This window comes from Octopus bimaculoides, chromosome 2 (assembly GCF_001194135.2).
Source record: "Octopus bimaculoides isolate UCB-OBI-ISO-001 chromosome 2, ASM119413v2, whole genome shotgun sequence".
NCBI lineage: Eukaryota > Metazoa > Mollusca > Cephalopoda > Octopoda > Octopodidae > Octopus > Octopus bimaculoides.
The window spans coordinates 26,910,452-26,925,509 of NC_068982.1; the positions used below are offsets into that span (position 1 = coordinate 26,910,452).

At 36.8% G+C, this 15,058-nt stretch overlaps 1 protein-coding gene across 1 annotated transcript in view; it reads left to right on the forward strand.

Annotated features, from left to right (window-relative positions):
• LOC106868784 (uncharacterized) overlaps positions 1-15,058 on the forward strand; it is a 50,582-nt gene that overhangs the window by 19,439 nt on the left and 16,085 nt on the right. Inside the window, exons 2-5 of the mRNA XM_014914205.2 lie at positions 1,941-2,085; positions 2,469-2,547; positions 11,429-11,510; positions 12,966-13,111. Coding sequence (XP_014769691.1) covers positions 1,941-2,085; positions 2,469-2,547; positions 11,429-11,510; positions 12,966-13,111 — 452 coding nt within the window. The remainder of the gene's footprint in view (positions 1-1,940; positions 2,086-2,468; positions 2,548-11,428; positions 11,511-12,965; positions 13,112-15,058) is intronic.

Below are 15,058 nucleotides of genomic sequence, written 5' to 3' on the forward strand. Positions count from 1 at the left end.
ATATGTCGCTGGCGCCAGACGCGTGACTCCAAGCCACCAAATGCTTTTGCTGCCCTTTGAATTCGCAGGTGTATTTCCGTATCAAGATTTCCATCATCTTGAACAGAGCTTCCCAGGTAGACAAATGAATTTACAACCTCAAGTAACTTTCCCTTAACAAAAATTTTAGGGAGGTTACAAACAGCACCATACGCAGGTTGATACATCACAACTGTTTTTTTTTCAGATATATATATATATATATATATATATACCCGGTGTTGCCCAGGTTAAAGAGAATAAATTTTAAAACGCCGTCTAGATTACGCAGGTCTCAACTGCTAGTAGCTGAGATACCAACTTTCTACATTAATAACTCTCCAACATGGAACTCTCTAGCATGGAACATAGACGTTAAGTGAAATGTTAAAAGGTTTTCAACTCATATATGTATATTAAATAGATACACGCAATTCAAAATCACGTTTTGTGTAGTTTATTTCGTAACCTGAAAGGCCTATTTTGGTGATTCATTTGACAGAGGTAGGAGAAAGCCAATCCGATGATAAATCTGACCTTGAATCTTGAAAGTTTGCATGAGTCCTGGCTCAGTTAAATCTCTTGTGGCTCCAAATGATGTCATCTGTAGTGCAGCGTTTTATTGTCGTATAGCAAACTGCTGCTGGAGCAACATTGACCAAAGTGTCCAGTGTAGCCAATTTCTACCATATATGTCATCCTTTAGGATGCCCCATAAGTAAAAGTTTGCAAGAATTAAATCAGGCAGACGCGCAAGGAAATCAACTGCACCTCTTCGTCCTATCCAGTGTCCTTGAAAATTCTCATCCAAGTAGGCTCACACGTCTCGGCAGTAGTGTGGTGGAATGCCGTGTTGCTGAAATAAAAATTCATAATTTTCATGAAGTACATGTGTGGCATGTAAAGTGGATATGTGTAGCGTGTCTAAATACGAAAAATGCTCCTACTAAACCTCTTGATAACACACCATACCAGACAGTGATGCCGGCTTTGTCCATATGCAACCAAGTATCTTCTAGTACCCACCAAACATTATTATGTCAGTTCACAGCTCCATTTAGCTTAAATTGTGCTTCATCAGACCCGCACAGTCATCCTCAGAAACACTTTATCCTCACCTACCATGTGTTGAAACCACCCATAAAACTCGATTCTTCAGTTAATTGCATATAATAATTTTAGGATGTACATTTTCCAGTTGGCTCCTTAAGAATGTGTCGTATGCCTGTACTGTTTATTTCTGTTTAGCACACACATTGTGTTGTAAACTTTTGTTGTGAGTATGCGAAACATTCCAACACCATAGCGGAATAAGCAGCACTCGTTACAGTACGTGGTCTGCTGGATTTTCCATCCTTCGTATCACATACTATACCATGTGTTTTGAACTTGTAACAAATCCATAAAATCATCAGGTGTGGTGGAGGTTCTGTTCCAAATTCACGCTTCCATCGTCGTTAAACTTGAACATTCTCAAATTTGAAATGCTACTTTAAAATGGTTCTACGTTCCTTAAATGAGAACCGTACCACTACCATTTTGTCACAGTTTCTCACAATAATATCAAGAAGTCATAAGAAAGTTTGCAGTTCAACCTAACTTTACTAACAGTAAAAATTACGATATTTTTATAATGAAAATTTCTTGAAAATTTTCATAAAATTTTTTTTTAAAGTTCTTAAGCCAGTCACATTGAAAAGGGTCAAAAAAGGCAAAAAAAGTTAATAGTAATTTGTATTAATCCTGTGACACCTGAATCAATTTAGTGTTAGAATATTTCGACACGTTTTTCTTTCTCTGAAGTATGCATACACTTGGTGGCGGTGGGGTGCCGTAATTTTGTATGTATGTATGTATGTATGTATGTATGTATGCATGTATGAAGTCGCATGTTTTAATGCTGTCCTTCAATTTTTCCACAGCCCAATTCCACCAACTTATTGAAGCCAACAGATTCAGGGATGAGGCTGCAAGATTCATTTAATTTGATAACAATAGAATCTAAAGATGCGAGAAGCAGTGGAATTTACAATAAAGCCTGTCAAGAAGGTGAACATTCTCAACCATGTAAGTATCCGTTTCTGATACTATATAGAAAACGTTTAATTTGTATACGATCTTACCAAAAATAGAATTTAAACGTAATCAATAGTTTTTTATTACAACCTATGTGAGATATAGTGTTTAACGATTTTCTAAATAGAGTAACTCTTTGGACACTCTCTTAAAAATAAAAACCTAATATTTATGTTGTTATATTTAGGGAAAAAATCAGTAAAACAGATCACTAGCCAAGCCACACTTTGTCGGCCTTGTAACTATGTGATAATCTCGCCACTGTCGTATTTTTATCACGAGAAAAATCTATAACTGTTCCTTGAATACTTTTTCTGTATGTTTTGAGGTACGTCACAGAATACGTTGAACCAATATTTTATCGTATTTTATAGATGCAAAGGAAATGAATTCAAACGATAACATCGGCAAGGCATCTGAACGAGTTCAAGAGGAAAGACCACCACGTGATAAGTACGTAATCAGGGAATGTTTTTTTGCTTAGATGTTCTATTTGTAAATAAACTTATGTATGTTTTACGTACATGTGTGTGTGTGTGTGTGTGTGTGTGTGTGTGTGTGTGTGTGTGTGTGTGTGTGTGTGTGTGTGTGTGTGTGTGTGTGTGTGTGTGTTGTGTACATATGTGTGCGAGCAGATAAATTTACACTCGTGGGTATACATATTACTTTATGAAGAATCTTGGTGAGCAATTTTTCCTCGATTGTATCTGGAAAATGTGAATCAGTCTATTCTGCTTTTATTAATTAATTATTCTAGTGTTTTATTATTCTAGTGTTTTATTATTCTAGTGTTTTCTGCTTTAGTTTGTGGAGAACCCAAACGTTTCTCTGTTTTTATGCAGATCTTATAGCTATTTAGTGAATACGTCACCAGTCTAGTGAAGGGGTCACTAGTATGGTGAGTTCACTATCTTCGTAGCTAATGTGTAGCACAGCCCAATGGAGTGTTCACAGTCTGGTTGAAGTGACGACGTCGGCGGTAGCAGTTTGTTGATAGTGTGTCTGTGTGTTCGTTCAATAGTAATTGGTATACAAAGACAGACGGACAAAACTCGACCTTTTTCAATAGCAAAGTTTATTTATAGCAGGAGGTTACGTACAATGTTAATGTCTTGCATAAGATTTCCTGTAAAGAAGTAAACTGTGTTCTTGTGGAGATGTGTAGTGTCTTATAGAGATGTCTCTGGTGTGTTAACAGTAAATGAATGAATGCGTGAAGACATTAGTTATACTTTGTATATGTAGAAGAGACTTGATAGAAGTGTTTCTAGATAGCATGAAGGTAACAACATTGAGTTTGGTCTATTCTGCCAGCGTCCGTGGAAGAAGAAGGCCAGCGTAAACCGCGATAGAGTAAAACAGCATGCCGAGAGTCCTTTGGAAGTGAAGCGAAGAAATCAAGGAACTCTCTTTCTTTATTAGCCACACAGGGCCTAACACAGAGGGGACAGCACATGGTCAGGACAGAAACAAAAAAAGACAGATGGAAAGGATGAATTAGATAAAATGATAAATGAAAGGAAGTCATTCGGTCCCACCTCCAAGCGACTTCATTGAACAACTTCTTTTTAAAACACTACTTGGAACAGTTCAAAATACTATTTCCAACAGCTAACTTTCATCTTTCCGAAGAATATCTATGTTAAATTTCTTTAGAAGTTCAAGATAGCTTACCCGTTCTGGTATTGTGCTGCTGTCTATTTTTCTTGATTCACCACTCAAAGTCCTCCTCATAATACTTTACTCTCGAAAGATACTCTGGGTCTGCCACCACACAATGAATGTACGAGCAATCCCCTAACTTCTGTTATATTCACTTTTATCGCTCTGTCTCGCGAGTCTATCTCACTAAAAAGTTCTTCATTTTGTCCGTTGTACAGTATAACATATTTTTTTCTCACAGGGCAAGGGTGGGGAAGTTTGGGGCTCCTGTGTGCTTGTGCTTGTCTTTATGTCAGATGGGACATAGAGAAGGTTGGTGTCTGTAGAAGGAGGTTGGGGTAAAGTAGGTGTGGATGGGAATCGGATGGGTGTGGGATGGGGGTCATCATTTACAAAGTGTGCTTTTTTCCTTCTCTTTCTTCTTTTTTTCCCAGCCGTTTCCCTTCCGTTCTTTTCCTCGTTCACCTCCTCTTCCTCGGCGCTGGAACTGGTTTTCGTCGATGGAAAAGTCGCGGTTTCCTTCCTGCTCTTGAGTTTCTCTTTAGTCTTTACGGGTGGCGGAGGACAGTCCGCTCTAATATGGCCTTTCAGGCCACATTTATAGCACCGCGGGATCCAGCCTTCTACTCTGACCCTGAGTGTCACCTCTTCGACCGTGATGGTCTCGACCATGTATTCAAGGTCTTCCGGGGCCGTCTGGATTATCATATCTAGGCTCTGTCCTTGCCAGTTCTTGTGGAGTGTTCTGGTGGCCTGGAGGACCACTACTTTCTCTTCCGTGCCCAGCAGTATGACAGCTGCTAGTCAGGTTACATCAATTTCTTGGGGTATATCTTCTACCCTTACTCTGGAAGCACGCCTCCCAAGGTATATGAGTAGAAGCACCACTTCATCCGTTTTTAAGGGTGTTGCCAAGTGCAGCCTAGCAGTAGCTACCTCCCAGAACTGCACCTCCACCGTTCCAAACTTCCTTCCTCTGGCAAGGTAAGAAATCCCATGCCAAATTGGTTTTAATGCCTTTTCGATTTGAGTGGTCGACATGATTTCAATTTTCTTGGTTGTTGCTGAGTACGTCCTGTAAAAAATGGGGCTTCTTTTTCTTTTAAAACTTCTTTGGTGGGGGGACACTTTTACGTCGTTCCCCTCCCTTTTAAGCATTTCTTTGAATCTACTCAACTCGTCCAGACACACGTCTTCGCTCCTCTCTTTCACCGCCTCTGCATAATTCTTCACCTCAATGCTTCGTCTATTCTATTCAGACTTTTAACCAGCCCTTCCTCAGACGACGTAAAGTCTGAAGAAGAAGAACACAAACTTTCGTATTCCATTATGAAAGCACAAACTTACGACGTTCTCCCATCAAACAAGAGGGAAGACATCGAACAACACCGCCGCATGACGGCAAAACACACGTGTTCCACACAAAGACAGCAGTTCAACAGCAATCAACAAGACAGAAGAAGTCAAGGAAGTCAAGGAAGTCCAGGAAGTCAAGGAACTCGATCGAATCATGGTGGCAGGCACATTGTGTAAGAGACAATCGGACGTAGCAGAGAACGCCTGTTCGAGGGAGCTAGTTAATTCAGCCAATCAGAGACTGAGTAAAGCTGTAACCTACCAGTGTCACCTGAGTCTACTTTGAAGGTCAAAAGCGCATCTTTTAACTAAAGCTAATACAGAAATGCTACAGCTTACTTAGTCCAGTGCAGTTGTGATGATAGATATAAATAAAATTTATAGCCTGGATATAAGACCCTGTAGGTTTTAATATATATCTATGTACATACATACATACACACAAACACGCACACATATACATATACATATTTATATACGCGCATATACATGCATACATATATACATATATACATCTGTAATATATACGCACATGTGCACATATACCTGCAAATGTATATATATATATATATATATATATATACAAATATATACTTATATATATATACATGTGTATGCATTCATACATACATACATACATACATAGTTTCTTGGGCAAGATGAGATATGTCCGTCAGAAATGACGGACCCATAAATAAGGAGGGTACTAGGAATGAATAGCTCGGAAGAATAAAGAGAATATGATTATCGAAACTCTCAGATTACAACAAGTATATTGCACCTTTGCAGTATTGGTTCTCACACCTAAGTTTGACCTTCTGAACTGGTCACTACAAAAACTCAGCAGTATAGATGTTCAAACTCGCAAGCTGTTCCCTGTTACAGGAAACTTCAACATTAATGGAGATGTAGACAGCTTATACTTCCCACGCAAGGATGGTGACTGTGGTCTCAGATTTGTATTGTGACACTGAAACAACATTCGCAGCAGAGAAAGGAGACCAGTAACTATCTTGCCCATGTTTGTGACCATGAAATCAACAATATAATTAGGATAGCTCATGAATTTGAGGAGAGGTATGAAATAAGAGTTGATACAGATCTCTCCCAAAGGAGCATTGGTAAAAATTTGTTTAATCAGAACAACAGAATAACTGAAGATATCAACCAAATATTATCTTCCCATGAGGCATGATTCGGTGGCCAGAACAGTTTTGAACAAGGTGACAAAAAAGAAAACATCTACAAACGAAGTTGACCATATTGAGACCGATGGATCAAAAGAATATTGGTGGAACTTAAAACTAAAATAGCCACCAAGTTAAAATACAACCGACAAGATATAGTTGTATGAAGCCACAAAGAAAAAAATGTGTTCTGTTGCGGAAATCAGCTGCTTTCTGAACACCAATGTGGTTAGAAAAATACAAGAGGGCATCTCTGGACTATCGATAAAGAGTTTGCAAATCCAGTACTCAGGATACACTTTCAGCTTCATACCTAATATTATTGGAACAACAGTATACATACCAACACAGCTGGAACAATGTATGGCTGAACTTTGGGTCTTGGGGAGATAAAGTAAACCCTTAATTCATACGCTTCAAATGATCACGATACCTGGGACTATAAAAATCTGAAAGACCCTAAGTTTTAAAGGATGGCGGTTAAAACAAAATGCTTTCCTTCACAACCTTGCTACCAAGAAGTTGACCAGTCAAAAGTTACTCTAAATTAAAAACAGAAAGAAACGAACATGCGTAATGTTATCGACAAGCTGTACCTAAGAAGAGATAGAAATAGAGATTCGAGATGAGTACAGACAGCCTTCGAATGTCGTATATTCTCTCTCAGACAGCACTTGCTACACAACAGCAAATATAAATACATTTATAGTGCTGAAAAGTGAAGAGAACAATATGTTATGTGTCAGCAATAAACTCCTCAGGGAGTACTCTCTTCCCAATGACCTCACTCCTACAACCCCCAAAACATCTGGACTAACATACCTTAAAAGAACACTGTATGCATAACACTCAGCTTACCAAAAAATGACCATGCATTTGGTATGTTTCCAGAACACGTGAAGACGGTAATGTTGACATGAAGCGATGCCTTTCCTGGACTCCTGGCGGCTACATCACATCACAGTCGAAGGATATGCATTTGCAATCTAAGAACAGGAGACTGCTACGAAATACCTAATAAACAAAAAAGACGGTAACGCCCTTGGAGCTCCAAGATGCAACCGAGAATGTAGATTATATCACATTTCTGTAGAAGTCTTCACACATGTGATTAATAGCTACCCAAAAATGTCATCACAGTACAATCTCTCCAAGCGACAAGACGTTGTCGCAAAAACAATATACAATGCAATTTGGAAAAAAGATTGTCCTGGAATATTGAGAATCCCTCTGTTATTGAATACATACTAAACATCAACATAAGGAATACTGAGGGAACATTTCCCATCAAAACACCTATCAAGTGTAAATATAATAGGCCAGAAATTTTTGTTTTGGACAGACAAAAAATGTATTTACCGCTCTGGAAATCAGCTGCTGTAAATATCTCTTTGAAAAATATCAAAGAGAAAGAGGATAACTATGGACAACTGTTTCGAAACCTCTAGTTTCTATATCCGGATTATTAATTCACATTTACGCCTATAACAATCGGTGCACTTGGCTTTGTGAGTAAATGCCTCAGTAACAATCTGGATAAGCTTGGGTTTTCAGGAACAGAAATCAACCCACTGACTCGCGCGTTATACATAGAATCTGTAAGTAAAACAGTAAAAATATGCAAGACTTTTCTCAAGTTGGAAATGTGACATTGTTTTTGTTATCTGTATTTCAAGGATGAAGTTTTGTGTCTTTGTAAGAAACCTGCTCCTTCCTCAGAAGAAGAATTAAAATAATTAAAATCAGAAGAGAACATACATACATACATACATACATACATATGTATACTGAACTTCCATTTTCATTTTGTCTGTTACAATTTAGAAACAGAATTACTCAATCAGAGCTAAGCTGAGAACTAAACAACACGAATGGCATTGAAATATAAACATCCGGTATCGCATACATTAATATTTAAGGAACCATTCATTATTTGTTTTAATATTCATGTAATTACTGTGAGATAGATAAGTAGAAAAATATTCTCAATATCCAGATAATTGCATTAGAAAATATACTTACGCACTCGCTGAGATATATATTTTATAAATTTCCGTCTTAAGAGTACATATCCTTTGCTTATTAAAGATAATTTGACCGAATTCGTAGGTTTTTTTGTTGGTGTTTTTTTTTGTGCTTCGTTTTCCACTTATTTTTACTTGTTGCTTGTCAATTATTTTTGTCTTGCATTTCCTTTTAGTCTTTGGCTTCCTTTACTTTTATTTGTTTATTTATGGGTGTATATATTGGCGTTATTTGATGGCATATATAGAAGCGTTCATAATATTATGTCTAGAGTGTGGTGGGCAAGCAGAGTCATTAAAGTGGTATTTATTTTAGCTCACATCATTCCGATTTCAAATCTCACTTTGGTCAACTTTGCTTTTCATCCCTTCGGAGTTGTGAAAATACAGCACCACTCAAGAACTAGAATCGATATAATCAACAAATATTTCTCCTAAAATATTTGGCCTTGTTGCTAAGTAGAAATTATTAATTATTCTTCAGTCGTTGTAGGGTTTTCTCGCGTCTGAAGATTTCAATTTCCTATGTAGATATACGCACGCAACCATAAACAATGTGTGTGTGTGTGTGTGTGTGAGCTCGGAAGTCATCAAAATCTTTAGTTTCTTTTTATACATTTTTCTTGCGCCATTTTGTTAATAAACCAGCTACCAAGCTTTAAGATTTTAAATTTTATAAAGCGAAGTTACATATTAAAAAAAAAAATGACTCCTGAAATCGAGGGAAAAGATAGCTTTTTCAAGAGCTTTTATGAAAATAATTTCTCATTACCACCTACAATAATTAACATGGGTAGAGAAACATCGTAAAGCTGTGATACGAGAAGATGTTGAAAAATCGGGTATAGCTGATCATGTAAGGAAAAGCAGAGACCACCTTCCCCTGTGGGATGAAGTTGAGATAATAGACAGAGAACACCACTAGAAAATACGAAAACTAAAAGAGGCAGCACATATGCTAGGACACGATAACCTCCTAAGCAGACCTAGTGCAGATATGAGTAGAATATGGGGACCGGTATTAAGGAAGGGTACAAAAATATTAGGCGTATAAACCCAAAAATTCACTCTATAATTGCTCACAGGTATATAACGTAATGGTTTAGAGCGCAGGCTACTAACCCTTAGATTGCGAGTTCAATTGCAGGCAGTGCCTTGAATAAATAATAATAATAATAATAATAATAATAATAACATTAGCAAAAAATACCTTACGAACGAGAACCCAGGATTAGGTTCAAAATTCTACTAGGACACCTGATGAAGGCTGGAGAGTAAATCAATTGAACAACAAAGATGAAGACACATAGCCGTCCAATGTTAATAATGTAGAGAATGTATAAATAACAATAGCAACGATAGCAACAAAGGCGACGGAAATGACACAAATGAAAAGAGACTGGGGTCAGGTGCCAATGACAAATTATTTTCATAATAGCTCTTGAAAAAGCTTGGCATCATACGCCAGAGCTCTGCAAATACTAACATAACTAACGACAGTGTCATGCAAAACGAAGAGAATACGGAAACAAACACGGTATCCACTACCAGCACAAGCTTTAATTCAATAAAACCAGTAAATACTAAGGATTGCAAACAAAGTGCAAAGTGAAAATTAGAGGCAGTGTAATTATTAGCGACAGAAGCAGTATTAAATCCAAAAGGTATTAGCGTAGAAGTTTTGTTGGAACGCCGAAAAAAATGTCTTTTGGTACTAATACTACTTCTGTAACTAATAATCAATTTTTTAAAAGCTTGATGGCTATTTGTGACATCGGTGCCTGAAAATTCACTGATATTCTATATATGGTTGGCAGTGAGATCCCGCTGGTATACGGCTACCGGACGTCTAACGCAGATGAGACGGGGTACATCGAAATCATGTGATCTTGCTATTCTTGCTCCTGCAGTAGACGATTCTCGTCTACCAACGATATAAACATGCGTGCTTTTGTGCATCATGCTTCCATATGGGAGATTTTCTCAAGGTAAATAATGAAGCGTCCGACAGAACATCCACGTTAAGTTGGATATAAAGAATCTTTTAGAAGAAGTAAGGAATACAAAATCTCATCTCAACAAAAATGGTAGAATAATTTATCTAAACACACCGCTTTTACTCTCAAGCGGAAGCCCAAAGGAAAACAACGATATACAAAAATGATTTGAGTGACCCAGTTTGAAAAGTACATTAAACTAATCTGGTGTATAAAAATCTACGTTCCTCAAGCAAGACTTCTGGCACTGTTCAGGTGAGGCTTGGAACTGAAAAAGAAGCTGACGAAAGTTCTACGAAAACATTAAAATGCTATGAGTTGCCTCCATCTTTACGTTTTGAGTTCAAATGCTGCCGAGATCTGTTTTGCCTATCATCATTTGGAGGTCTATAAAATAAGATATCCATCAAATATGAATGTAATAGTATCAATTTACCCATTCCGCTAAAAAATTTCTGTCCTTGTGCCAAAATTTCAAACCATTATTATTATTATTATTATTATTGTTCAGTAGTTTTATTTTTATAACGTGCTTTCACTTCACTACCGAGCGCAGCTCTGTGTGCCTTGGGTATGTGCTGTGGTTTGCTGTGATGCTCTTATGGTTACTGTATTGGAAGTGTTTTGCGTAGGATGTGTGCAGTGCCCAGTAGTGCAATTTTCTGTATGTTATATATATTTGTAAGTCCTGGTGTTTTGTTATGTATTTGTCTGAATATTTTTTTATTATACCTAAGGCACCTACTATGATAGGAATTGTTTCTGTTTTTAGATTCCACATTCGAGATTATCATTATTATTATTTTTGTTATTGTTATTATTATTATTATTATTATTATTATTATTATTATTATTATTATTATTATTTCAAATTCCGTCGAGTTCGACTTTACCTTTCATCGTTTCGGGGTCGATAAAATAAGTACCAGTTGAACACTGGGGTCGTTGTTATCGACCTTATTCCCTCCCCCAAAATTGCTGCCCTTGTGGAAAAATTTAAAACCATTATTATTATTATTATTATTATTATTATTATTATTATTATTATTATTATTATTATTATTATTATTATTATTATTATTATTATCATTATTATTATTATTATTAGATGGAACATTGTTCAAATTATCCTGATAATCCAAGGATTGGCTACTTTAATGCCATGGAATATGTTCATAAATGCGAAATCAGTAAGTATTTTATTTTACCACATAACATTACTCAGTATGACGTTGCTTAAACCTAAGTTTATATATGTCTGGATGTATGTATGTATGGCTGTGTGATAAGAAATCTGCTTCCCATTCACATGGTTCCGGATTCAGTCCCACTGTGTAGCACTTTGGGCAAGTGTCTTCCGCTATAGCCTCGAGTCGGTCAAGGTCTTATGAGTGCGTTTGGTAGACGGAAACTGAAAGAAGCCCGTCGTGTGTGTGTGTGTCTTTGTGCCTGTGTTTCTCTCCATCACTACTAGATAACTGGTGCTGATGAGTTTACGTCCCCATAACTTAGCAGTTCGGCAATACAGACCGATAGAATGAGTACCAATCTTAAATTGGATTAAGTAATGGGATCGAATCTTTAGACTAAAATTCTTCAAGTTTGTGTCTCATAATGACTGCAGTCTAATGACTAGAACAAATAAAGGATAAAGAATGAAAGATATTACGCAAGCATATGTTCTTATTTGCAACGAAATTAAGAGTTTTCAATACTAGGAATCGGCGATTTACTCTAGTGCTACAGTTTCGCATCACCTGTGCTCAATCAGTCAACATTTGAAATGAATGGTTGAATTGACAAAACATCGGTTATTCGATTCTCAGCGGTCAAAATCAATCAAGTAATAGTTTGGCACAAACCCCTTGTGTATAATGTTACTGCTGAGGGCTTTAAGGCCATTGTAGCTACTGTGTAGGGAAAATACTTAAGGTTAAGTGCAATTAGCGATCTCAATACCAAGACTATAACGAACACTAGGAAGTTGCTCTTATACTATGGCGATTTTTATATGGTTTAAAAGAAAGATAATTCTTTGATCAACGTTTCCGTGAGTATCTACGATGGAGCAGAAGTATCTAATATCGTAGAACTGTTAATGCCAGACACCCTCAGAAAAGTAACCTCAATGGTGTTATAGACTACGTATTTCTAGGACGACATTATGCATTCTTCCATTTGAAGAAGGTATAGACGTGATTTAACGGAGATTTCTGTGTGGTATTTCAGTTGCTATTTCTAGCTACCGAGATACCACAGAGTGACTCTATCCTTGGCTCGTTTTGTGGCTAACACCGCTAAGATTGTTCTTGCTAGAAAATAGGATATCATAAGACGTTTATATAGATATAACAAGAAAGTTAGTCCATAATGTTAACCTCTACATAAACCAACAAGGTATATTCTACGTAGTCGCACATCCTGCAAGAAACAGCTCCTAATTCGTCTTTAAATTACACCTTATCTTCTTAAACAAAAAAAAATGGACACTAGATAACATAGCTATAGATAACCGTAACAAGAATGGAAGGTCATGATTAGACTGCCTTTAATCATAATTCTGTCTGCTCGATCAGGGCTAAACAATTACGACCATAAAATCTGAAACAAGAAAATTGCTAAACAGCGTTTATTTACTTTTCTAGTATTTTGAAAACTACAAACTTTCCACCAACGGTACCGACCAAGAAATCAATGAATACAAGACTAATTTCATGAGTTACATCACAATATGTTCCATGGTTCCGAGTGTCATATTTTCTGTATTGAATACGTTTATTACTCGAAACAGGTAAGATGTTTAACACACTTCTATATTCTTAAGAAATCAAATCACGCAGTTATTGTATTTGCCTTCTCGTACAAATAAAATCCAATTGGCTTTTCCCTACAAATCATGTCAGTGTATGAAATTAACATAACATTATCATCATCTCTGTCATTATCTTTATCATGACCATTGTTAGAGCAAAACTAGTATAGGAGGATAATTCATAACTGTTCATCAGTCCGAAGATATTTCAGGATAAGTCGAGAAAGGTGTGAGATAACACTGGCTGAAGAATCCTAAGGTTCGTTTTCAGTCCGTGACTGAATATGTCTATGCCTAAAACTTATTTCGCGCTAGTCGTATTCCCGTAACTCTAAATATATACTATACGATATTTGACTCACCATTGCAGAAACTGACAGCACTGTATAACTGATAAATGTTTTGCAGGCTTTTTTGTGGTAAGCCTTTTCATGATTTTATGTGATAAGCCTTTTATTCTTATGACTTTTGACTAGTCTTTTCATTATATTATGATTTATGACGAGTCTTTTCATAATATTATTGCCATTATTCATCATTTGTGACTTATTTTTCGTGAGTGTATGTATTGCATATATGCTCATCTAAATTAAGAGGTTACATTATGATTTGAGGGAGATTTGGCTGATACTTCTAGCAGGTCAGAAGACCATTTAATGATTACCTCGTTAGCGTATCTTCTCATTCGTCTGTAAAAAGTGAGAATACCGTTGGCAAAGTCCACTCAGTTTCAAGTGTTCGAGCCAGTGTTTTAGTTTGAAGATATGTTCCTTTCTCCTTCCCACCCGTCTCAGATGCTTTTAAAACGGTCATGGTCACTATTTTTTTTTTTGCCAAAAGATACATACATACATACATACATACATACATACATACATACATACACGGAGACATCAAACATATCAGCAGCTGCTCAAAAATGTCATCAAGGCGATACGACGTTGTCACAAAAACAATATACAATGTCTTTACGATAAAAAGACTGTAATGTGCTAAAAACTGCAGCGAAATGTCCCTCAAGAAGCAGCCTATTGTCTTGAAAAATGATATTGTAGTTCTAGTCAGCCCCAAATAGATATGAACGATTTTAATCAGGGATCTAATTGCTTAGGGCCAACCTGGGGTTAATTAACTAGAACAACGTCTAACCGTTATATTTAAGATGCGACATGTAAAACTTTCATGGGCTTCGCTGGCTTTCAGTGATTAGTTTTATTGCCCACCTTACTCATTATTCCCACAGTTGTTTGCTGATGTTTTGACTACCCTCATTTTATATCTATGCTCCAGATCATCTCCCCACAGATATTTCGATCAAATTTACTTAACAGTAGTTTGTTTTTCTAGCCTTATTCTCACTTTCCTAGAGTTACTCTATACCGTTTATTTTTTTCGATGCCAAAAGTAACAGTTAGTAAGGCAACTAAAGTGCAATGTACCTAAAGCAAATGATGTTAAAGTTTAAATACGCGATAGGTCATATCTTACACAACAGAGTGAAGTAAGATGCGAAGAAGAGTGTGAAAGATAGAGGGAGAGAGAGAGAGAGAGAGAGAGAGAGAGAGAGAGAGAGAGAGAGAGAGAGAGAGAGTAAAGGAGAGAAATGGTGATAACAAAATAAAGGGCAAAAGAGTAAAGCAGAAAACAGAAAATTCTAAAATAAAGAAAAAGGAAGTAATTCTTATGTTCGAAAGCCTAGATTATGGATACATATGAAGGAATAACAGTTTGAATGTAGTAAGAAAAATAAATATATCGAGTGGATTTCGAGGAAAGGCGTCTTTGTGTGCGTGCGTAAGTATGCGTGTGTGTTTACATGTGTGTGTGTGGTGTGTGTGTGTGTGTTTGTGTATTCATGCGCATGAGAGCATGTAAACTTGTTTGATTGCGTGTGTGAGTGTGTGTGTGTGTGTGTGTGTGTGTGTG